General features: G+C 41.8%; 1 protein-coding gene across 1 annotated transcript in view; it reads left to right on the top strand.

Annotated features, from left to right (window-relative positions):
* Window positions 1-334: 334 nt before the first annotated feature.
* LOC136872254 (facilitated trehalose transporter Tret1-like) overlaps window positions 335-26,976 on the top strand; it is an 80,554-nt gene continuing 53,912 nt past the window's right edge. Inside the window, exons 1-2 of the mRNA XM_068227394.1 lie at window positions 335-427; window positions 5,305-5,403. Of these exons, the coding sequence (XP_068083495.1) occupies window positions 335-427; window positions 5,305-5,403 (192 nt within the window). The remainder of the gene's footprint in view (window positions 428-5,304; window positions 5,404-26,976) is intronic.

Here is a 26,976-nt window from a genome sequence, read left to right as displayed (position 1 = left end):
AAGAAAAAATCTCTTAAAGCTCCAGAGGAGACAGCTCCAAATATGAGAAGAAGCTATTGGATGGTAAGAGATTCAACGACAAGGCCGTTCAGCATACCGTCATGATGTGGCTCCAGGGACTGAACGCAGATTTCTTCCATGCAGGCATCGACGCCTTGGTGGACCGTTGGCGCAAGTATTTGGACAAAAATGGTGACTACTGTTTGTTGAATATGAAGAAGTGAACTGCTTAGCTGAAAACGATAGCACGAGAAGAGTAGATATTGTAGCTATCGATAAACAGAGTGATCGTTCTTTAATATTGGACGTATAGAATTAGTAGAACAGCAGCCGCATGGTGCGCACTCTGAGAAGCAGGCAATCTACGTTCCAGTATCGAAGTACATCTGGAGAAATATCATGTAAACTCCGTTACCGTTTACGGATTGTTAGTGGGTGCAAGAGGTAATATCGGGCATGATGGCTGAGTTGTGGAAGAGACTTGCCCTCAAGGAAAGCTACCTAGCCACGATTGCCGAGGCGGCGTGCAGGGGTCCGTGCTTCTTTTAAGGAACCATTTATATTCCAAAACATAAAAATCGTACAATACTGTGTCTTATGGCAAACTCGTTCAGAAGTTTCCTAAATAAAGGATTTATATATGCAATGCAATCAGTGCCCTGCTGCTGTGTATCCTTATATCTGCCTGTAAAACAAAGCCTCCCCGTGTGAGCTCTTGTTATCTAATTTTTGAAGCCCCCTTGTTCATTTGAACTGACCTTTTAAGACAAATGGGATATTTACGTCCTTTTCACTGAAAACATGCGTTACTATGGTGTCCGATTTGATTGAATGCATTTGAAACTATTATTCGACAATAAACAAAGGAACCTTCTTTCCTTTCGCGTCCCGCACTCGGCTCTTATTGGTACGCCTCACACTGCGGGATACGGCACAATATTCTGAGGCTGAATCACCTACCGTGTTCACATTGAAATGTAATATAACCAACAACAGTACAATAGTGACCTACCTTAACATCGATTAAAGCAATAATGGGAACAATAACCGTAGCCAGCAATAGAACGGGAAACAAATGTTCGTATTGTACATACTGCATTAACGTAATGCTCAATCGCTGCTGTCTAGCTTGCGACTGATAATCCCTGCTACCACAAGGACGTCACGTGATCCTGTTTTTTTTTTTTTTGCTAGGGGCTTTACGTCGCACCGACACAGATAGGTCTTATGGCGACGATGGGATAGGAAAGGCCTAGGAGTTGGAAGGAAGCGGCCGTGGCCTTAATTAAGGTACAGCCCCAGCATTTGCCTGGTGTGAAAATGGGAAACCACGGAAAACCATCTTCAGGGCTGCCGATAGTGGGATTCGAACCTACTATCTCCCGGATGCAAGCTCACAGGCGCGCGCCGCTACGCGCACGGCCAACACGCCCGGTCCGTGATCCTGTGGGATCTGCGCAGATTATTTTCCTCACTGTCCTATTTTAATCAAAGCTTGAATGGGGAAGAAAGCTGCCGAAACATTCTGGAGTTGAAGTAGGAAACCATGAAATACACTTTCAGGACAGTCGCCAGATTTGAACCGACAAATCATCGTTTTATAGCAAAGAGCAACCCTATCATCACATCACACTTCAATAGGCAAATAGTGCGAATCCCAGAGTCATCGTGTTATAGCCTATAGAATTTCCGAAAAAGAATAATCTTTTCCAAAAGCAATTAGTATTCAAAACCGCAGACCCCACAAAAAGAAGAGCAAGCCAATAGGTTCTCATACTACTATAAACCTTGTGTTGATGAACTACGAGACCTACAGTTTCACGCAAAATTCGAACAACAGTAATATAATACTACATTACGGCATTTCATTCCACCATAGTTCACGGGGATCGACCCTCGACCAAGTTGATGGGATGTAGCGACGATTTAATTAAGATTCTCCGCTCTCCAGCAGAAAGATGAAGCACACATTAGGCCTATCATAGGGGAGCTGTCCACTTGAGAAGTCCTTCAATGACGAGTCTCCAGGAGTTCGAGCTGCAGAACGTGGTTCGATTGTGGCCCACTGTTAAATTTCCCGAGTGTAGCGAGAATCACGCACAAGTGGTGACTCGAAGAGCACTTAGCGCTCCAAGTACCAGGAGCGGGCTCATTCGCGCTCTGCAAGGGGCTGGAGAAAATGAGCCGATGTTGCACCGCGGTGCTCATCTATACTTGAAGAGAAACTGGAAAAGCCAAGGACGACTCAACGTCCACAGCTACAAAGGGGGTCAAGGCATACAACATTAGATTAGGAATCGATTCTCACAATATCGAACCATTAACTAAATGAGTAGTGACGTAATGCATTCTTGAGAAAGCTCTACAGCTTAAGAATCACCGCAAAAATCATGAAAGCTGCCGCAGGAACTTGCCTAAAATAATGTTATAATTTCTCCATTTGACCTAGAGTTGAAAAATGTGAGTTTGAATCAATTTCTACCTTAACAGTAATCACCGTCATAACGTTTTGCTAGTTGTTTTCTCAGCACTGGATTATGAAGCCTCTGTGAAGAAAACAAGAGTGAGATTGTAACTTTCACGTGACAGCCAACGACTATTACAAAAAGGACTATTTACTCAGCAACCATGCTTAAAATTTCAAAACTAATGTCCGTACAAGAACAGGAATGTTGAATATCTTTGCATAACTTTGAATTAAAGGTTGATCTAATCAGAGCGGAATATGTATTTTGTAATACATTGATGGGCGCCTACTTTTGTCTTAGGTTATTTATTCCTAATCGGTTACTGCAGCCAGTGAGCATATAATTGATCATCTGGAAGAAGTCCTTGGATGGGACGCAGCAGAAAATCTGTACAGCCCCTCATATTGAATACTAACGTTTTATTTTCACCATTTGATCAACAAAGGAATCCACAATGTTTTGATAATCACTGTAAAGTCTACGCATATTTAAATTTGGAAAATGTAAGTAATGTATAGAATATTCTGAAAACTGGAATCTTAGTTTGCTCGCCTACATGCAGATAGTTCAAAAATGCATAAAAAATAGTCGAATGATCTCTGATTATAAATCACTCTTCAAACTGCGATTCAAAATTAGTCAAAGAACAAAACTAATGCATCAATAACGTCCTATCGGCTTTAATTAATCGGCCTGGATTTTGATGCAGTGTATAATTCCTTTCGTTAAGTGGCGAAACATTGCTCAGTAGTTATAAACTGTTTCAGAAGAAAAGATAAATTGAGCATAATTCCTTCATTTTTATCGAATTTGAGAGGTGTCGTATTTTGTGAGGGTTTTAAGGCGCAGGAAAGGAATTTAAAGTAAGGAGAAGAGGAGAGAGAGAGAGAGAGAGAGAGAGAGAGAGAGAGAGAGAGAGAGATGATACGGGGGGACACGATAGCCGAATGGCTCTGTCACTGGCTTCTCACCACAGCGGCCGCGGCTCAAATCCCAGTCAACGCACCGGGGAATTTTAAAATGAAGAGTCACGTCCTTATAAAATAGAAAGATCCATGACTACCAAAAGTCACGTAAAATCACAAACTTGCATTTAGAAATGATGAATTTCACACGTGTAACGGATATGCATGAAAACATACCATAGACCCTATGACCAAATTAAAGGAAATATGATTAAACATTGAAAGATAGTTCCAGAAAGGATTTATGGGATTTTTCCGCTAGTGGTTCAAGGTCGCCCTAGCACATGGAGGGATCTCAGCGATATAAGGATTGGAAAGGGTTAGGATTTGAAAGGTCGCGGCCGTGGCCTTAGTTGAGGTACACTTCCCGAGCAAGTGGCAACGAGGTTAGGGTCGCACAGCTGTGAATTTGCATTCGGGAGACAGTAGGTTCGAACCCCATTGACAGCAGCCCTGAAGATGTTTTTCCGTGATTTCCCATTTTCACACCAGGCAAATGCTGCTGGGGCTGTACCTTAATTAAGGCCACCACCGCTTTCTTCCCACTCCTATCCCATCGTTGCCACAAGACCTACATGTGTCGGTGCGACGTAAAGCAAAATTTGTTACGATACAGCCTGGTGTGAAAATAATAAACCACGGAAAATCATATTCAGGGCTGTCGATGGTGGGATTCAAACTCACAATCTTCCGCCGAATGCAAGCTCCCAGCTGCGCGAGCCTAACCACGCGGTCAACTCGCTCGCTATAATTAACCAATAATCTCTCCCCTGTTGCTGCTAATCGGTGACAGAGAGACAAGAGTATTTTACAGCATTTATTTATTCATTCATTCATAGTGTTTCCTTATTTTATTTGTCTCGGTACGGGAGTTAAATTATTCTATTACAAAAAAGAGAGAATAAAGCTAACCGCTGCCTGCCTTCCTCTCACTGATTAATACGAATGGACAATCGACTTTTTCTAATAATCCTGGTTCCAACAATATTTACCTTGACCGTGACCGTGAACTTAGCCTCGTAAGCTAACTCCTTGCCCTTAAAACATTATTCTTTACCTGTAACATACTATAGAGGTTGCTTTTTGTAGACTGAAAGGTAAGAATAGTATAACAGACAGGAAAATAGGATCTAAAAATATTTTAACTGCGTTCATAAATCAATGCATAGGGCTATTAAATATTCATTACATAATGACAGCAAGATAATGTTAAGATATTTAAGTCTGAATGCTATTTATTTATCTGTCTATTTAATTTTGTGGAAGATCTTATGCTTGTAATAAAAGTAATATATTCTTGCAATTTAATTGTCCATTAAAATCCTAATCTGTTACAGCACTGATGCAAAGACCGATTTCAAAGCCTAATATACTTCCATTTAGAGTTCGAAACATAGCTTCTAAATAGTTCTTATGATTTTTGAGTAAGTGCTATCGGCAAATAATAGCAAATCATCTCCTAATTAATTCCTGCAGTCACACTTCTTAGGGCGATTTTTGAAGTGGATAGTCACGTGGCTATGATCACAATATCAACAGTCACGTGCAACTACAAGCTTGCTTTACTTCGAAAGAAATACTTCACAAATTTAAAAATCGGTGACTTAACTGATAAATACCCAAGTCAGAGAAGGGTTATTACAACTCAATATATGGTGGTTATGGAAGGCAACAAAACCATCCTTAATAACAGTGGATCAAGCTTGAAGTTTATTCAAACCCAATGCCAACCTTATATTTCCTTAAATTATTTTTAATCTAATGTTGCCAATACTGCAACTAAAAACTGTGATCTTACTGTATATATTTGGAAACTAAATAGCAACTATGTTTGAAGTTCTCTAGAATAATTCCTAACACTCTTGTTCCAGGTGACAGTGGTGCCAGCAGACAGTGCCACCTCCAGTATGATGCCACGGGCCTCCACAGTGCGCGTAGCCACCAGAAACCGACCACAACATCTCTCACAGGTAATAACCATTCGCATAAATAATATATTTAGTTTAAACAATTGTTTTCAGTAAAACATATCAATGTTTCAGAGTGTCTTAGCAAGATTTAACATTCTAAAAGCGATAATTTTCTAACTTTAGCTAATTATTTATGTAATTTCCACGTCTACACTTAGCACACGATCCTGTGAGTACTACAATAAGATACAAAAGTTGAAAACTAGAAAAGCGCCTGGAATTGATCAGATTTCTGGGGATATACTAAAGACAATGAGTTGGAATATAGTACCATATCTGAAGTACTTATTTGATTATTGTTTGGTCGAAGGAGCTATACCAGATGAATGGAGAGTTGCTATAGTAGCCCCTGTGTATAAAGGAAAGGGTGATAGACATAAAGCTGAAAATTACAGGCCAGTAAGTTTGACATGCATTGTATGTAAGCTTTGGGAAGGCATTCTTTCTGATTATATTAGACATGTTTGTGAAATTAATAACTGGTTCGATAGAAGGCAATTCGGTTTTAGGAAAGGTTATTCCACTGAAGCTCAACTTGTAGGATTCCAGCAAGATATAGCAGATATCTTGTATTCTGGAGGTCAAATGGACTGTATCGCGATTGACATGTCTAAAGCATTTGATAGGGTGGATCATGGGAGACTACTGGCAAAAATGAGTGCAATTGGACTAGACAAAAGAGTGACTGAATGGGTTGCTATATTTCTAGAAAATAGATCTCAGAGAGTTACAGTAGGTGAAGCTTTGTCTGACCCTGTAATAGTTGAGAGGGGAGTTCCTCAGGGCAGTGTTATCGGACCTTTATGTTTTCTTATATATATAAATGATATGAGTAAAGGATGATGATGATGATTGTTGTTTAAAGGGGCCTAACATCTAGGTCATCGGCCCATGAGTAAAGGAGTGGAATCAGAGGTAAGGCTTTTTGCGGATGATGTTATTCTCTATAGAGTGATAAATAAGTTACAAGATTGTGAGCAACTGCAACGTGACCTCGAAAATGTTGTGAGATGGACAGCAGACAATGGTATGTTGATAAACGGGACTAAAAGTCAGGTTGTGAGTTTCACAAATAGGAAAAGTCCTCTCAGTTTTAATTACTGCATTGATGGGGTGAAAGTTCCTTTTGGGGATCATTGTAAGTATCTAGGTGTTAATATAAGGAAAGATCTTCACTGGGGTAATCACATAAATGGGATTGTAAATAAAGGGTACCGATCTCTGCACATGGTTATGAGGGTGTTCAGGGGTTGTAGTAAGGATGTAAAGGAGAGTGCATATAAGTCTCTGGTAAGACCCCAACTAGAGTATGGTTCCAGTGTATGGGACCCTCACCAGGATTACCTGATTCAAGAACTGGAAAAAATCCAAAGAAAAGCAGCTCGATTTGTTCTGGGTGATTTCCGACAAAAGAGTAGCGTTACAAAAATGTTGCAATGTTTGGGTTGGGAAGAATTGAGAGAAAGAAGAAGAGCTGCTCGACTAAGTGATATGTTCCGAGCTGTCAGCGGAGAGATGGCGTGGAATGACATTAGTAGACGAATAGGTTTGAATGGCGTTTATGAAAGTAGGAAAGATCACAATATGAAGATAAAGTTGGAATTCAAGAGGACAAACTGGGGCAAATATTCATTTATAGGAAGGGGAGTTAGGGATTGGAATAACTTACCAAGGGAGATGTTCAATAAATTTCCAATTTCTTTGAAATCATTTCGGAAAGGGCTAGGAAAGCAACAGATAGGGAATCTGCCACCTGGGCGACTGCCCTAAATGCAGATCAGTATTGATTGATTGACAGGTGGAAGTGGTGTAAGCACAATCTAAAATGCAAGGTGTCTACAAATTCTCTCTCCCCTCAAGAAGCTGTTTATACGGTGTCTTATAAGTCGTTATTATTCCGAATGTGACCTACTCTAAAGTGAATTAGAATGTAACATTACTACTACTACTACTAAATACTATAATTACGATGCTTCAGGTTCTTCGCTAATATCTTAGAAACTAGTTCTTGGCACTTATATCGTTTACAATGAATGTACGCATTAAACGGAATCGATGATATTGAACAGCCTTGCCGAACTCCTTGCAGGATGTTGGCCTCCGTTTAATCTTTTATTAAACGAAAATACATGAAATATATTACCATGCGAAGTTTTACCTTAAATGTATTCTGTTTGTGCCTCACATGTACCATGGCAAATGCCCAGGCGGTCTAATATTAATGATAAAATCTATATATATAAAATAAGAGTTTTATCTGTACATTGCTCAGAATTTGAAAATAATGGAATTTCTGTATCGGTCATGTCCATAGTAACAAGAAAATGCACTTTTTACTTTTCAGTAATTTCTGTCTGTCTGTCTGTCTGTCTGTCTGTCTGTCTGTACACGCTTCACGAGAAAACGGTTGAAGAGAATTTAATGAAAATCGGTATGTAAAGTCGGGGGATGAGCCTCTACAATCTAGGCTATAAATCATTTTGCTCACGCTGAGTGAAATGGTAATTTAGGGGAAGGCCTAAAATTGAATTCTCAACTATTTATGTTATTAGTGGTCTAATGAAAATCGGTATGTGAAGTCGGGGGATGAGCCGCTACAATCTAGGCTATAAATCATTTTACTCACGCTGAGTAAAATGGTAGTTTAGGGGAAGGCCTAAAATTGAATTCTCAACTATTTGTGTTATTAGTGGTCGTATTTTAAAGAAAATGGGTATGCAAAGTTCGGGAATAAATTGCAACAATCTAGGCTGTCAATAATTGTATTCACGCTGAGAAAAATGGTAGTTTAGGGGAAGACCTAAAATTTAATTCTCAAATATTGTTGTTATTCGTAGTCCTATCTTGATTAAAATCGGTATGCAAAGTCAGGAAATAAGTCGCTATAGTCTAGGCTGTAAATTATTTTATTCACGCTGAGTGAAATGGTAGTTTAGGGAAAGGCCTAAAATGTAATTCTCAAATATTTCTTATTAGAAGTGTAGTCGATGAATGCTAGATAACTATGGTTATATAGTATTACATTTCCTATTATTCATGTCTTATACATTGTTACCGTACTGGCTATGATCACCAAGATATTCATGAATTTGAATTTTTGTTACTAAGTCCATATCAGCGCCGAGTAACGAGAAAATGGGTAAACAGTATTTAACGAAAATCGGTATGTAAAGTCGGAGAAGAAGAAACTACAGTTTACGGTATAAAATATTTTACAAATCACAGAGTCGAAAGAAAACTAAATGTGTAGGCCTACAATATAGAAAGCTCATAACACTGATCAACAATAACATTACATTGACCACTGTTTGTCGTGATGTGCTTTGTGTCTTCTGTTGCCCGTCATCTCCGGTAGATAGGATTACTGCTGCGTACAGAGTATTTTTATTTGATTTCCGTCGCACCGACATAGATAGGTTTTATGGCGACGATGGGATAGGAAAGGGCTAGGAGTGACTTAGGCCTTAATTAAGGTACATGCCCAACATTTGACTGGTGTCAAAGTGGGAAACCACGGAATACCATCTTCAGCGCTGCCGACAATGGGGTGCGAATCCACTATCTCTCGGATGCAAGCTCACAGCTGCGCACCGCTAACCACACGGTCAACTCGCCCAGTCGGACAGAGTGTAACAGCCTGCCTGAATATTGATGGGAAGTAGCTGGTGAGTTAGATAACTTTCTTCTTTAGCATGCCATTCCCCTGGTTTATAAATTTTCTGATACTACTGGTACGTAACACACTGGATCATCATAGCATTCGGGCTATTCAATCCCTACTCTGAGGTACTGACTGGAATGAACAGTGTGCATATTTAGCGGAATAATGACATATGAGTGTTCATGGCAATCTGCGGCCTGATCATCCCAGCTCTGGAACTTTGGACTATTAGATTGGCACCGCAATCTAACCGCAGCACTGTTCGTTAAAAGTGATAAAACGTGCGGCTTTCCATTTGATCGAGTATTTTATATGATAGCATTGCTTTTAATCGCTACAATCATACTTACGTTTTTGTAATGACCTATGTTGATTTCAGTTAGGGAAACCACAAAGTCAGTCTTTCTGAGAATCCCGTAGCGAAGCACGGGTACATCAGCTAGTATTATATAAATGCCCAATAATTTGTGGACAATCTGTAGAGTTTAAGTGACGCCCCAATGACAAAATTTTGTTCCATGTTGTACCGTACCCGAAGCCAACGACACGGAGCTGTCACATTTAAGCACCCCCAGATGTCACAGAACTTAAGTCAGAATCGAACCCGCTATCTTGGGAATAGAAGAAGGACGAAAAACCGACGCGTTACTGATTCCGGCTATTAACTACATCCTTGAATTCTGATCTCAACTGATATACCGTATATCTCACCTGACGAGTACGTGCCATACAAATGTCTTTTATCAAGCTAGAACGGTAGCCCACTATCTGGAATCAAACGAGGGACCTCCACCTGTGAGGATAATTGTTCTTACCGCTAAGCCACGTAATACGCCGTCGTGTTCTCGTGGTTAAGGAACTACGTTGAAGCTGAGTCTGTAGTCAACGTAGGCACACTGTTCTGACTAGTAAGCCTAATGGAGGTTAATTGTATTGCTTCTATGCTATTTTTAAACACATTTCTTATAATTCATTTCACTCGTTTCAGTATAAGGAGATCCACTGGGTAGGAATGTGACCAGCACTATTAGCATTTGTCCTCTGAAACCTTTTCCTTTACATGTCGTTACCGCTATTGGTAGACTACTACACACTGGGCGAGTTGGCCGTGCGGTTAGGGGCGCGCAGTTGTGAGCTCGCATCCGGGAGAGAGTGAGTTCGAACCCCACTGTCAGCAGCCCGGAAGATGGTTTTCCGTGGCTTACCATTTTCACACCAGGCAAATGCTGGGGCTGTACCTTAATTAAGGCCACGGCGGCTTCCTTTCCATTCCTACGCCTTTCTTGTCCCATCGGCGCCATAAAACTTATCTCTGTCGGTGCAACGTACAGCAAATAGAAAAAAAAAAGAAAAAAAAGACTACTACACAACGACGACCAAAATAACATGGTTTATATAGGAATAAGTTACCAAACATTCCTTCTGTTTTTAAACATTGAGTCATTCGCAGGAAAACCCTGTACTTCCTAACTGACATTTGAAAAGAACAAATCGACGGGCGGTTGTCACTACGCCGGAGGAGTGGTGGGCTGCTCGCGAGAAGATTAAAAGGCGCGAGGAGCACAGCATGAAATACGATATCGCTGGGAGTAGATTTGTGCCAGAATGAAATTCATTCTATTCTCTGTAACATAAACCGGGTGAACGTGGGAGTGACTTTGTAGGAATGATGAGAAGATGGCAAAGACTGAGTCTCGATTTATGATAAAGCATCGCATTCGGCAGATTTTTAGACGAAAACTAAGACCGGTATATCATTCAATAGTGTGTAATAAGTGCTATATACAAGACACACTTAAGCCGGGCTTAGTGGCTCAGACGGTTGAGGCGCTGGACTTCTCACTCCAACTATGCAGGTTCGATCCTGACTCAGTCCGGTGGTATTTGAAGGTGCCCAAATACGCCAGCCTCGTGTCGGTAAAATAACTCCTGCGGGACAAAATTCCGGAAACTCGGCACCTCTGAAAACCGCCAAAAAAAGTAGTTAGTAGGACGTAAAACAACATTATTATTAAGACACACTTAGAGTTGTACACGGTAATATGTTTCCTCCCCAACAGTGTAAACCTCTACATTTCTCTGAATTTTAAGGGCGTGACACTGAACGACAACGTAGCTGGCTTCGTATCACGGAAGCTGGGTTCGAATTCCGGCCAATGTACGCAAGATATTTCTTTAAATGAAAAGCCATCTCCCTGTGGTTTTCATTCACGTAAAACTGTACAGCCTGTGACTATCATCGCGATATAAACTATCACGCAAAATAACAAGCTTCCTATTCTTTTCTTTCTCTAAATTCAAATGCCGTCTACTTCCGGCTAGGGCCGCTATCCGGTTCACCAGTTTCTGTCGCCACCTTCTAAAAGCGTGCTATACAGATCCCTGTTACCACATCCCATTGTCTTCAGTGACCAACTTAAAATATCATTTTCACCATTATTTAATATGCATTTAGTAACATCCTGTTCAAACACAGCACTGGTGATATTTAACAAGAGAGTGCAGATATCGCAATAGCCATCCTTCTTTCCAAAGTAGTCAGAGCAGGACAGTTTACCATCACAATACGTCTCGAAAGAAAAATGACGATTTTTGATTATAGTTCTCTATTTCTACCATCGCCAGTAATATCTATGATAGGCGAGAGTACCCGTACGGGATGGGTGTCTCTTTAATTACTTACTGTATGTGGCCAAAGGTAAAATGTAGTAACAATCTATGGTCCGAACTTCGACAAGAAATGTTGCGTTCGATTGCGGATTTCAAGTACTTCGAGATGGGAAAACTTTCTGCTCTTGAATATACTTTTCCTTTTCATGAATGATTGAGAACGGTTTGTAGATGATGGTAGTGATATACAGCGTGATTCAGCCGCCCCTTCCAATGTAGTTTTATGCAACCTAAAATATTCATTCTGTCCTGAAAACATCTGCCCTGCCGGTATCCTCAGACAACACAACCGGATATCTTGGCATTTACCGCCTCACCAACGATAGGACGCCGTAATGTTATACTCGTACTAAACACTGGAAGACATGCGTGTGCCTTTTAGATCATATGAACCTGACACGCCGGCGAAACACTAAATTGATATTGTGAATGTAGAACACCAAATACTTGCTATAAGCTGCCCAGTGTGCCGTACGGAACCGTAGTGTAGTTGGTAAGGCATAGCGGAGCGGGCTTGCATGGCAGGTGGGAGATTCAAGTCCGGGGCGAAGATTACAAATGTTTGAAATATTTGTTTAATACGTACCGCACGCAATGTAAATTCTACCCGCTTTCATGCTAATTGTGTGTGAATGAATGTGCTTGTGGCCTTAAGAAGGGACGGTTAGTTAGCAGGCTGGACACATACACACCGGAAATAACAAGCACACAACTGCCCTACAGTGTTTTATTGCAGCAAATGCTCGATGTGATGACCGTTTTGGTTTATGCCCATTCGGGCCCGGTGTCCAATAAATCGTCTTGCGCGCTGAAGCATTGCAGGTGCAATTGCTCGGCAGGCGTCCGTGATGAGTTGCCGAAGCTGGTCGGGGTTTTCCGGCGCTAGAGTGTAAACGACGTTCTTCAAATGTCCCTACAAGAAGAAGTCTAACGGCATTAAATCCGGTGATCTGGCAGGCCAAGAAACAGGGCCTCCTCGACCTATCCATTTCCCTGGCAGTTCCTCGATCTGATGGTTACGAACGGGCAAAGTCGAATGTGGTGGGGCTCCATTCTGTTGCAACCACATCGTCAAACGATCGTGCAAGGGCACCTCCTCCAGCAGCAGTGGGAGTTCCTGACGCAGAAAGTGCAGGTAGCTTGGGCCCGTCCAATGGCCCTCAAAGAAATAAGATCCAATCAGGCGATCCCCCAAGATTCCACACCAAATATTCACTCCCCATCGTACTTGATGGGCCGCCTATCGCACCGAGCGAGGATTGTCCGGACTCCAATAGTGCATGGTGTGGCGACTGACGTTACCACTAGTGTGGAAGCGCGATTCGTCCGAGAACAAGATATGCGATACGAATGCTGCATCATTGTCCACCCTGCCTAACAGCCACCGACAGAACTCCGTTCGAACTTCGAAATCCCGAACGTGGAGCTCTTGGTGTAGCTCAAGATGGTATGAGTGAAAATTAAGTTCATGCAGTATTCGCCAGACGGACGGCAGGCTGGTGTTCACCTGTCGTGCAGTCACCCTTGTACTGATAGGTGGAGTATTAAGAGCTGCCTCCAGAATGGCCTCTTCTGTTTCACCCGATGTAACGGGCCTATCGCGGACTGATGGTTGGTTGGAAATCACGCCTGTTGTCCTTAGGCGTCTGTCAACACGGCAGAATGTCGAAGCAGCCGGGTGTCGCTTGTCGGGATACCGTTCCTGGTACAGACGTAGTGCTTCGCACGCGTTTTGTCTTGCTTCCCTCTGTGGAAAACATGCCGAATGACAGCAGAGATTGCAGTACATTCAGGCCCTAACTAGCGGAGTATGCTCAGGGCACAATATGAATAACAGCCGTCATTTTACTGTTTGAATGTGGCAAACGTGGGACTGTGTCTACGTATTCAAACATCATACCGATGCAAAAATATTAGAACGATGTAGGATTCGAACCACCGCTGGCACATTGCCTCGATTGCAAGGCGAACACCTAACTACACCCGCTACGCTGCACTGCTGGCAACATGCTGGTAGTACGACGAGAGCAGAGTACATATGCCACCCGGTTCGGTGTTTAAGACATTAATTACTGCACTGTTCTTCTTCTTAACCTGTTTTACCCTCCAGGGTTGGTTTCTCCCTTGGACTCAGTGAGGGATCCCACCTTTTCCGCCTCAAGGGCAGTGTCCTGGAGCTCCAGACTTCGGGTCGGGTTATACAACTGGGGAGGAGGACCAGTACATCGCCCAGGCGTCCTCACCTGCTATGCTGAACAGGGGCCTTCTGAGGGAATGGGAAGGTTGGAAGGGATAGACAAGGAAGAGGGAAGGAAGCGGCCGTTCCAGCCCTCGGACCACTTTTCAAATTTCGTGGCAGAGGCGGGAATCGAACCCGGGCCTCCGGGGATGGCAGCTGATCACGCTAACCACTACACCATACTGTACTGTTACCTAGTTTTATGCATTGTTTCCCCTCTTCGTTGCACCCGGTCACGAGGCACGACACATTAACACAGTTACGACGTTGCTACATGATTTCAAGCGGTCATGTTTTGCAAATGGATGAAATAATATTTCACTAGGGTTCAGAATCGTGTGCAAAATGTACTCACTGAACATTAGTACCATCCAGTACGCCTGCAGGGGAATAGCACCCCTATAGCCATGTGAACGTTAGGTGGTCTGCAGCAAACGATATTGGAAAGGGCTGCTGATTCAAACTCTATACTCTCAGCTACTACCTTCTTTCCCATTCATCTGATAAAAACGATATGTAGATACAATGCAATAATAACGTTTATGTCATTAGCTTTACGTCCCACTATCAACTTTTACGGTTTTCGGAGACGCCGTGGTGCCGGAATTTAGTCTCGCGTGAGTTCTTTTACGTGCCAGGATCGAGCCTACCAAGTTGGGACCAGAAGGCCAGCGCCTCAACCGTCGTCTTGCGGGACCGAAACTCAATTTATCAGCAACACCAATGAAGTTCTTATCGGAAAACGAAGGGAAGCAACATGAATCGATAATTGCCGGTATTAGTGTTTACAGTGCACTATGTCTTCTGGTATGGGCTAGATCAATATTGTTACTTTCATTGATCTGTCTCAGCTTTATCCTTGGCTTTGACAAGGTGAAAGTGACTGAGGTATGAGTGATCCTAGTAATGCCATTCCTTATGCAGCCAGTCCCTGCTATGAATGGTGTGAAAATGTTGCTCATAGGGTCAGTTGGTGCATGCATTTCAGTGGGCTTGGCAGACTGATATGTAATAGCAACTTCTGGCTCAGTGAGGAAAGCAACGGGAAACTACCTCACTCCTCATTTCCCTAGTACGCCTCTTCAGTGATGCCTAGGCCATTTATGACAGCTGATGGCGGAGCTGTTGAGGATCCAACCAGCCTTCGGGCTGAGGTCTAAACAACAGGAAGAAGAGAACTGTCCGGGTGAATGGGCAGCGTCTAGGCCTTCGATTCTGAGGGTCCCAGGTTCATTTCACGGTCGTGTTGATGATTTTAATCGCGTTTATTAAATTTCTCTGATTCGGGGACTGAGTGTTTGTGTCTGTCACACACACACACACACACACACACACACACACACACACACACACACACACACACACACACAAACAAACGAACAACACACAGAGAGAGAGACGCACATACTACACTGCCATCCACCTCCCAAACAGATATTGGAGAATATATCCTATAACATAGGGTTGCGACAGAAAGGGCATCCTGCCGCAAAACAGCGCCACATAAGCGAAACCCCCGGGATGCCATTAGGGCGTGGAAAAAAAGGTATAAAAAGAAGAATAACAATAAGAGAATCAGATTTATCTACCTTACACTGCCGTAAGCAAAGTTGCTCAGCCCTAAGGCAGACAGATTAGTGACGCATCGCTTTTAACGACATATTGGTTATAACGACGAAATCTAACGGTTCCGTCTAAATACTATATAAACACTGTATTTAAAAAAATACGGCAGATCGTATAAACCAGCATATTTTTATCAAATTTTCGGAGAAATGTATCGACTATAACGTCGAATGTTGATTTTTGTTTGTTACACGTTTGGGGATTGCTGACAACAATGCGAAGCTTATTTTCAAACTCTTGTTTTCAGTAGATAGCAGATTTCAAATCCATCTGTGTTAAATAGTCAAGGCAAGCACCGCCGTGAACATTTTGCAAAAGAAAGGGAAAGTGCTTAAGTCACAAATGATATGGCGATTATAAAAACGGGGAAACAAACGTACAGTTGAGCCCACGAGAGTTGAAGTCTGACATTTGAGCGGCGAAAGCGGTAACTACGAAGTAAGCTGCGTTGTCGTAGTTACCTCAGTCTGCGGCATATCACTGTTTCATACAGGCTGAATATTTAATCAACTATGTTGGCCTAATGCAATTCAATAAACTGCGACCCGTTCCTAACCTCGTGTTAATAATTCCGGCATTTAAGACAGAACACGTCATTGCTGATAAATACTAGATTTCATATTCACAAACCTGACAACAACCCCAACAAATGTACATATCAAATAGAGAATAGAACTGTACAACTAGCCACTGATTAACTTACAACAAAAAATAACAACGAAAATAATATTCAGGAAACAAACATATCAATAATTACATAAACCAGCAACAACTAACGCAGCTAACACAGTACTACTTCGCATAATACCACAAAAGCGACTGAGAGCAAGCCAACCCACGTGGCGATAGCGTACTTAAATGTGGCATTTCTGTTATTGTTGCCATAGCAACAGCCCATTTTTGAGCAGCGGTAGTCAACTTTTTCTCGCCGGTGGCGCTAAACGTCAGACTTCAACTCTCGTGGGCCCATCTATAGTATCACACTCAACGATTTCTAAAACTAGGACAGACAGAACATGTCATTTGTTAGCCAAGACCGTGCACGACATTACTGATCAATTTACATTATCGCTACTTCTTTCCTCGCTTATTATTTTACAGTTTGCTGCCATATAATGACTGTACGTACTGTGTAAATATTATTAGAAAAATTCCTCTCAGCCCCACTTCACAGATATTGTATTAAAATACAGTAGGCCTACTTATTTCTCTTATGTTTTTTTTGTGTGTGTGTGTAATGTTAACTTTATTCTGCTAATCATGTAAGTGTGCAGCGTAGTACTTGCAGATATGACATTTTTAGTAACAACCGGTGTGTGCGACTATCGCTTATAACGACTGTTAATTGGCGGTCTCTTCGCAGTCGTCATAATCGGTTTCAACAGTAAGACTTACGGTGACGATGGGATAGGAAAGGGCAAGGAAGATAGCGACCGTGACCTTAAGAAAGGTACAGCTTAAGCATTTGCCTGGTGTTAAAATGGGAAGTACTGGGCGAGTTGGCCGTGCGGTTAGGAGCGCGCAGCTGTGAGCTCGCATCCGGGAGATAGTGAGTTCGAACCCCACTGTCGGCAGCCCTGAAGATAGTTTCCCGTGGTTTCCCATTTTCACACCAGGCAAATGCTGGGGCTGTACCTTAATTAAGGCCGCGGCCGCTTCCTTCCCATTCCTGTCCCATCGTCGCCATAAGACCTTCCTGTGTCGGTGCGACGGAAAGCAACTAGTAAAACAAAAATGGGAAGCCACGGAAAACCATCTCCAGGGCTGCCGGCAGAGGGGTTCGAACCCACTACCTTCCGAACGCAAGCTGACAGCCACGTGACCCTAATACACAGCCACTCGCTCGATCCTCACAGTTGTTATTCTTGGCTCTCGAGACCGAGGCCACTATCTCACCGCCAGATAATTCGTGAACTGTAAACAAGTAGGCTGAGTGGACCTCTAACCGGTCCTCACACACAGATAAAATTCCCTAACCTGGCGGTGAATCGAACTCGGGACCTCCGAGTAAAAGGCAGGAAGTAGGTAGATTTTCGGCAACGCCGACTAGGGTTGCGCTAGGACTTGAAAGGAAGCGGCATTGGTCTTACATGAAGCAAACCCCAGGGATTTGCTTGGAGTGAAAATATGAAAACTGTAAAATAATTTTCAGAGTAGCCGATGAAGGGACTCAAACCTACTATCTCTTACATTCAAGTACACAGCTCTACAACTCGTTCTGCATTGCCAACTCACTTTTTGAAAGATGATTTTAAACTATAAACAAAAAAACATTCACTACTTTCGGAATTCATGTTAAAATCCGCATAAAAATTAGGCACACACTTCCTCAAACCGACAGAAAAATGGATGAAATGGCGTATGGCTTTTAGTGCCGGGAGTGTCCGAGGACATGTTCGGCCCACCAGGTGCAGGTCTTTTGAATTGACTCCCGTAGGCGACCTGCGTGTCGCGATGAGGATGAAGTGATGATGAAGACAGCACATACACCCAGCCCTCGCGCCAGAGAAATTAACCAATGACGGTTAAAATTAGCGACCCTGCCGGTAATCGAACCCAGGACCCTCTGAACCGAAGGCCAGTACGCTGACCATTCAGACGAGTAGAAAAATAGATGCAAAGTGAGGTTGAAATTTTCATTGTTTGAAAAAAAAAACGAGAGTCTATGAAGTATGAATTTCAGTAGCATAGTGATATGCGATTGTTAAAGTAATAATAATATTGTTTTACGTCCCACGAACTACTTTTACGGTTTTCGGAGACGCTGAGGTGCCGGAATTGAGTCCCGATGGAGTTCTTTTACGTACCAGTAAATCTACCGACAACAGGCTGCCGTATTTGAGCACCTTCAAATACCACCGGACTGAGCCACTATCGAACCTTCCAAGTTGGGGTCAGAAGGCCAGCGCCTCAACCGCCTGAGCCACTCAGCCCGGCGATTGTTAAAGAAAACGACAACCTGAAATTTCTGTGAACTTGAAACGAACATGAAACCTGATTGTACATCTGTATTTCGCTTTGAATATATGAACGTTTAGGAAATGACTTGATAAGTTTCTTCATGAAGGATCAAGCGTTTGCATCAATCAATGAAAGCAACACAAGATGGAATTTAATGAATAACACTGCTTTATAGAGCCTATACGTGCTCGAAGTACAAAATATTATATCATACTCACAATCCTCCAGACCTTCTCTAAGCGCACCCGTGCTATTTAACTTCGTTTTATTCATTTTGTACTGGAAGTACTCGTTCTAGATGAGAAACAATCTTTTTCTCATTTTGTTTCATTTTACTCCAGACGATGACAATGAAAAACTTCTATGGTCACGCATTAAAGTTAAAGCATTCCTGGGATAATAAAATAGTAGAAGGAAGAACTTTACGATTAAAAATTATTTTCATAAAGTATAATACAACCCTTACAGTAAAATAAGATTGTACTTCGCTGAGTTTATGAAACTTAAAATTACTGTTGTGAGCACGCAAGGAAGAGACTGCAATATAAATACACTACAGCAAGTTAATTGTGTTACCTTCATAACAAACACATTTTGATGAACAGCCAAGCAGCTATGCAAATTGGCTTTCAATTCGCGTGCACAATCTGATTACGACACATTGCCTCGTGTTCGCGCATTTCCCCACTTGCTCTTCTCCCAGTTTCATTAGCTTGACGCTGCCGCACTATTTCCGACTTCCGTAGCTCAAGAGGTTCTTGGGGGTAACGATATCTAAGAGAGGGAGAATATTCAACATACAGTTTGACAGGCCACACCTAAAAGTGACCCTGCAGTTTAAGAAGAATGACAAAAGGAAACATTAACGATATTAAAAATACGAAGAAGTTACTAAATAGGTTTACACAGACTCTTTCCGGCCAAAGTTCAAAGGCGAAATATTTCACATACCGGTAGTGGATTTTCTAGATGCAATGACAATGTAATACTTAGCGAGGTTGGTACGGCTCTTCTATCTATAGGCCTGCATTCGAGTTATGGTGGGTTCGATCCTCACCGTTGGTAGCTCTCAAGACGGTTGTCTGCGATTTCCCACTTTCACACCAGGCAAATGCCGGGGATGTACCTTACTTAAGGTCACGGTCGCTATCTCCCTACTTCTAGCTTTCTACCGAAAACGTGCATGTGCAACGTTGAACTTGTTCACAGCACCATAATTAGCACATTCACGAATAAATAAAAGACCACCATACGCGACTAGATATTCAAGTGTTTGAATGTAGTTCGGATGATCCCTGCTTCAATTACCAGCAATGTCATTTCCGGGATTACAGTTCAGAAATGAGAAAAAACAACATGCACACTTTATCTCCAATAATCAGAAATTGAAAGGATTGCAAATAACTCCCTGAGAAAGAGCCACCTTGGGTAACCAGTATGGGTGTAAAAAAAAAAAAATGCGGTTCTACTATGAGATGCAGAGGTAGCAATATAAATTTCAATAGATTCACCATCACACTGATAAGGTTCAAAAAGAAGGCAGAAGCTAGAACTATACCACGTTTGGTAGAAATTGATATATTAGAGAGATGTAGGTAAGATGTTATTACAGGAAAAAAAAAGGTGTTGAAGTAACACAAGTACACATAAATGCATAATTAAACTAAAAAATAAAGCATGTATCAGCAGTGAGGTATCCGAAATCCTGATGCATGTTCAACCACACAGACTGTTGTCCAAGACTACGATATGTGTTTTACACAGGTATTTTAATTTCAAGATGGTACTACATTTAATGTCCCTTCAACTATTAACGCTTTTAAGAAACCATAGTGCCGAACTTTTCAATGAAAAAGTTCCAACGAACCACTGAGTCTACTGATGAGGGTTTCTCACGTTGAAGTACTCTCAAATGAAAACCGACTGTGCCGGCGTTCAATGCTGCAACCTTGAGCACAAACGGCATGTGTCTAAGCACCAGCGCTAATCAACCATTCAAATTTCCAGGTAAAAGGATTTAGGAGGAGACAACAAGAATCCATTAATTTAAACATTGTAGGGGCTAGATATGGGATAATTAAATATTAATTTATCAGATTCTTAGCATTATAAGGATAATAAATAATAGGTAATAAGCACATGCCTCATAAAAGGGAGCAAATTAAACACATTCGAGGTTATTTTTGCATACAGCAGCATCAAATTACTGATGTACCTTTTTGCTACTAAACAATGTTATGAAACATGTTTATAGCCCCTAAAAGAAATCAGAGCAGAGTAGAGAAATAAAGAACAACGCTGAAACCTATTCAATGCTGACAAAAAGGCATATATATTTTACTTTGACAAACAAGAAAAATACTGTGTATCGGGGGCTCGGTTAAATCCACAGAAAATGCAATATAACTTCACTGTAAATTTACTCCAGTGTGTGAGGAGGTCTGATCGGCGTGTTACGTCCTATAACCATTTTGTACTCTGATGGTACAGGTTATAAATTATGCAGTGGATCCCTTTGATGCTACATCAGTACTCATCCTGTTCACTGTATTTGGAAGATGGGCTTCTTAAACGTGAATACTCCTACAGTATTTATTACTATTTTCAAGCAGTAGCCTAGTATTTACAGTGTTATTGGCAATTAATTCACAGACTAGTGCGAAATTAGCTATATCATGGTGGGGATTAAGCCGAAGCATTACTATTGCAATTAAATTGATTAATAAAGTAAATTATCATATTGTTTTGTAGAATTAAATAAATACAGCATGAGTAACAACAGTTGTTCCAGTGCTTTAATACTGCTGTTTAGCCGACTCTCCCCTGCAGTTACTTTCTAAATACAAAGAAAACGATATAGATAATGAGAAAATCCACACACTTTATTCGTGACAATAAGTAACTGAAGAGACGAAACCACCATGGATTGTTTAAAAAAGTTTATAATCGGTATATCCAGAGACAATAGTCAGAGAACCTTGTCCAGACAAACTGGTTTGTACATTCGTACCGGAAAACGTAAATACGATGTCCACATGATGGCTATATTTTAGTGCGGCAGGTTGGTAATATGTTACATAAATAACGTCTTAATATAATCATGTTAAGGAATATGTTCTTAGTACTATACATCAAACAAATACAACAATATGAGTACACAAACAGATATCTTCCCAAAGCTACCTTACTTAAATACTGCTTAGAATTTGATCCCACATTGGTAACACTGCAGCATGTAACAACACAAAAATTACACCTTCATAAAACAGCAGGTTGCACGAGTGACGCACCGTTTCACAGCAATCTATGCCGGCTTTGTTGTATTTCGATCATCAAAACGTAAAATTCAATCGAGATACAGTGAATCGAAAAACGAAATAATTTAAAGACATTCTTTATTCAGAACTGATGAGAACAGATTTTTGTTCAAATGCAGTGATGTAACTAGTTCAAGGGAGGAGGACAGACGTCTTTCTAACTGAAGAGTTCATGCAAAGATTATGAACATAGGCCTATTCTGAAATATTTGGAAAGTATACTATTTCCTCCATCAGGAACAAATTCAATTTCAGCTGAGTTTCAGAATGCTTGAAATCACAGCACTAAATAATAATAATAATAATAATAATAATAATAATAATAATAATAATATCATATTATGATTATTTATTGTAATTTCATGAATGATTTATTTCTTTATTTATACATGGTACTATCCCGGCTAGAGAAGCGGGAAGTTTGACTTTTGTGTTCCGAGGACATGCACCTACTAAATCCATGTCTGTCAAAATTATTATTATTATTATTATTATTATTATTATTATTATTATTATTATTATTATTATTATTATTATTATTATTATTATTATTATTATTATTCGAAATTGCCACACGATCTACGTCACTCAACACTGGTCTTCCCCTTGAACTTATTCCCATTTCGCATTCTTGCAAACCAACAGCATTCGCTCCTATCATGAATAACGAAAAAAAACACTCTAAAAATAAAAATGCGCACTTTTTGTCGAAGATTTCATGTCACATCACACACATCACACCACATCAGCACTTGCCTCGCAATTCCACTAAATAATAGTAGCCTTTCTCTAACTCAGATATGAAGGTGAGCTGGATAGTAGGCTGGCGCAGACCCCCTGCAGTAACACTAAGGTTCCCTCCAGAGGTGCCAGGTAGGAAGTTCTCAGCTCGGATACAGGTAACAGTACAATCCTTAGACTGTCCTTTCCCATTATAGTCCACGACAGTAGACACGTGGCAACAAGCAATGGGAGCTCTGAAGATATAGTCTTTCATAAGGACTACTGTCTCATCATGGGAACAGTCCCCTACGGTGAAGTTGTTCAACTCGATGGCATCTCGCACGTTCCTCTCCATCAGCGGAGCACTTTGTACAGTAATACACAGAACTCCAGCGACCACGGCGACGATCAGCGCGGTCACAAACCGGGCTACGCTCAGTGCCATAGTTACACACTCCTTGGCTTCCAGCACGAACTATGAATGAATCCTCGGTTTCACGTGCTGTGAGATGAACTTGATACCAAGTACAAATAGAGAAGTGTCAGGAGATTAGCAATGACACTGCTGACCTCAGCAATCACGGAGCGAATGCTACAAAGTATTTTATCTCTGTCCAACAGACAACACGACATAGAAATACATTTTAATCGCTTTAGGATAAAGAGCCAAGTTCCTTACGGTTTACAACAGTTAACTGGTTCGATACAACTTCAGGACGATTTTATTTAAGAATATTATAATATTGCTAAATAACAGTCTCATGGTTTAGGGGCAACGTGCTTACCTCTAACTCAAAGGCACCGAGTTCAATTCCCGGGATTTTAACTGTGGACCTACAGCTTAAGCGGGATTTATTCAGCCTTGTGAGACCCACTGAGAAGGTGTTGACACGATAGGCAATGAACACGGTCAAGGGAAAAATGAAGTAGGCAATAGGCTGAGAACGTCGGCTACAGACCAACGTGCAAATATCAAATTTTGCTTTTTTGACTTTGCTTTTTGGTATCTCCAGGCCATCAATCTGGGCAGCAGCCGGAGTCCTAATGAGCTTTAGCGCCATTGGTTTGCTCGTTTTGTCTGGTAGGTGGAATGCTTTTTATGTAGTAGTTGACAGCACTCATGACGTCACTTCCGTACAGATTCGACGTTCACAACCATTGTTGTCTTTACGTCGCAACTGTCTCTTGTTGTTTCTGTGTTATTCGTACGTCGCATTTGAGAATGTCGGTTACAGAGCAACGAGGAAATATACAATTCTGTGTTTTGTTATACATAGGAATGCTTGAAGAATGTTATGATAAAGCAGCAACAGAAGAAACGCAGTTTAATGCCTGGCATAAATCTTTTTATAAGGACCGCGCAAGGTGATCCCAACAACGACCGACCTTCAACTGCGACAAATTAAGCAGTCATTCAGCGTGGTGTCCGACTCGTTGGCTGAACGGTCAATGTACTGGCCTTCGGTTCAGAGGGTCCCGGGTTCGATTCCCGGCCGGGACGAGGATTTTAACCTTAATTGGTCTATTACAATGGCCCGAGGGCTGGGTGTATGTGTTGTCTTCATCATCATTTCATCCTCATCACGACGCGCAGGTCGCCTACAGGCGTCAAATAGAAAGACTTGCACCTGGCGAACCCGTTCTGGGATATCCCGGCACTAAAAGCCATACGACATTTCATTTCAGCGTGAACGTGATGTGAGAGGTGACTGTCGAAAGACTACTGAAGAGTTATCAGCAGAGTTTGGAATGTTAGTTGCAAGTGTTCAAATATTTCTTCACAAACATTTGAACCTTGCATTACGTTTCTCAAACGTAGGTCCAAAAAATGTTGATTATTCTACAAAAGGAAACACGAATGGCTCTTGTTGCGGATCAGTTTGGCTGACCGAGATGGTCGGAAATCCTTAATAACTGGAGATGAATCTTGGTGCTATTTGTACGACCAGATGCCGGAACCTCACGCGTGTGAGTGGAGATTCAAAATATCTCCTTAGAAACAAAACAATTCCATTAGGACGTTAATAAAGGAAAAGTTATCCTGGAAATTTGCTTCGATGTTCAGAGTCTTGTTCATCACGAATTTTATCCCGATGGTCGTACTCAAAGGGCGCACTGAGAACGACACGGCCGGACAAACGAACAGTAAATAGCAGGGTTCTTATGCATGACATTGCAACCTGCACATTCACCTGTCTTGGTACTGTATATATATATACACCTCAAAAAAGTTTGGAATATTATGGGATGAGGCAAGTTATGTGGTCCGATTGTAAATAGCAGAGAGCGTTGTATACACACAAGTAATTCAATTGCTTGTTTACAATACAGCAGATGTCACTGCCTACAGTCTGCGTTGACCGTGGGGTGAATTATGTCATTTGATCGGAAGGCTGGTAGTAGTGTATACAGTGGAGTACGAGCTAGCATTTATACGTTTCATATGCAATACGTATTGCCCAGTTTCACTGAACCAAAATAGTGGCATTAATTCACGGTGGTCAGACACAAGCAACAATATCACGTATTGTAGGGGTTAGCCGAAGTGCAGTGTCAAAGACATGAAAAAGATACCGTGAGGCCAATGATGTGACTGACAGAGCGAGGGAAGGTCGTCCGAGGGTGACAACACCACATCAAGATCGGCATACCCGCGTAAAAGCGCAGTCGAAACCAACTTCGACTGCTCAACAATTTACGAGGCGACTTCTAGTGATCAACCAGGGGCTAACTATTTGCACAAACTGTGCGCAATCGGCTACATAGTGCCCAATTAAGGTAATTTCGACCGATTCGACGTGTTCCATTACAGAATCGTCATCGAGTTGAGAGGAGAGATAAGCCATTGAAGAATTCATTGCTGAAGCGATGAGAGCACTGCAAGTGATTTCAGAAAATGGTTTCTAGCAATGCTTCAAAACATTTTACAAGCGTCGGCAGAAATGCGTTATAATCGAAGGGGACTGTGAAATAATTACAGAGTTATTTACTTTTGTGTTATTCACAAATTCCGGAAAAATTGTTGAAGCTAATACTGCTATTTGTTTAACATAGCTTCAATTTGAAGACACACCAGAATGCCGAAAATTCGTTCGTGCAAATAGCGTTAATAATAATACAACGTCATTGAGTAGCAGACTTAAGTAGGAGGAAGGTTGTCCAATTGTACTTCCTCTTAAAACATTAATCACGACCACTATCTTTCTAAAGTAATGCCATCTATGCGGCCTGCTCATCTATTTTTACATTCTGATAAGACTGCTGTCTAGCAGCGAAAGAATTCTAGCGGACGGTTATTATGGTTGAGTGCCTCACCAGCGATCTTTAACGTGTCTACAACAAAGTGTCAAGTTTTTGACCGCCCTTCAAAATTCGACCGCCCCTCAACGACTTCCGGTGAAACTTAAGCACCTCAGCAGAGGAGGTAATTTATTGGCATAGGTGAGATCTTTTCTGGTGGGTCAGACCCAGTGTGCGGTGGTTGAAGACGCTCAATCGCCGGCTTGTCCAGTAATTTCTAGAGTAATACAAAATTCTTTGGTCGAGTCTCTCCTCCGTACTGTCTGTGCTCGATCTCCCAGACTCTCTCATCATCAGTGGCCCAATAAGGAAGACGTCCTTGCTCTACAAACCGATATGGAAAATCTGTGGATGTGGTGCTATGTAAATAGCACCAACATAAATGCAAACAAGTGAACACATATGAAGAATGAGTAGGTCCAGCAATCCCATCATAAACAGTTATAAACTAGTGAAAAATATAGTACCGCAATGCATTAGTTTTAAACAAAACAAAAAAACATGGCGCAACAGCCCCGAAGGGCCATGGCCTACCAAACGCCCGCTGCTCATCCCGAAGGCCTGCCGATTACGAGGTGTCGTGTGGTCAGCACGACGCTCTCGGCCGTTATTCTTGGCTTTCTAGACCGGGGCCGCCATCTCACCGTCAGATAGCTCCTCAATTGTAATCACGTAGGCTGAGTGGACCTCGAAACCAGCCCTCAGATCCAGGTAAAAATCCCTGATCTGGCCACGAAACGAATCCGGGGCTTCCGAGTAAGAGGCAGGCACGCTACCCCTACACCGCGGGGCCGGCATTAGTTTTAAACTAGTCAGAATAACTATATGTGACCATTTAAAATTGAATATACAGTGAGAAGAGACAATAGCAAGGTAACAAAAATCCTAGGGTTCCAATAGATGAATTCAAGAGACTTCAGTCCACGAGCTATAAGGTCTGCTCACCCTTGCATGGTTCGGCCCCTGCTGACGTATGGTCTACCTGCTTGTCATCCTCTCAGCGGAAACATGAGCAAGTTGCAGAAAGTACAGCACCGTGCGGAAAAGCTAATTAACTGTCACTCCCCCTCCCATCC

The sequence above is a fragment of the Anabrus simplex genome, chromosome 4 (assembly GCF_040414725.1).
Source record: "Anabrus simplex isolate iqAnaSimp1 chromosome 4, ASM4041472v1, whole genome shotgun sequence".
NCBI classification, from domain to species: Eukaryota; Metazoa; Arthropoda; class Insecta; order Orthoptera; family Tettigoniidae; genus Anabrus; species Anabrus simplex.
This window is presented reverse-complemented; position numbering and strand designations above follow the sequence as displayed.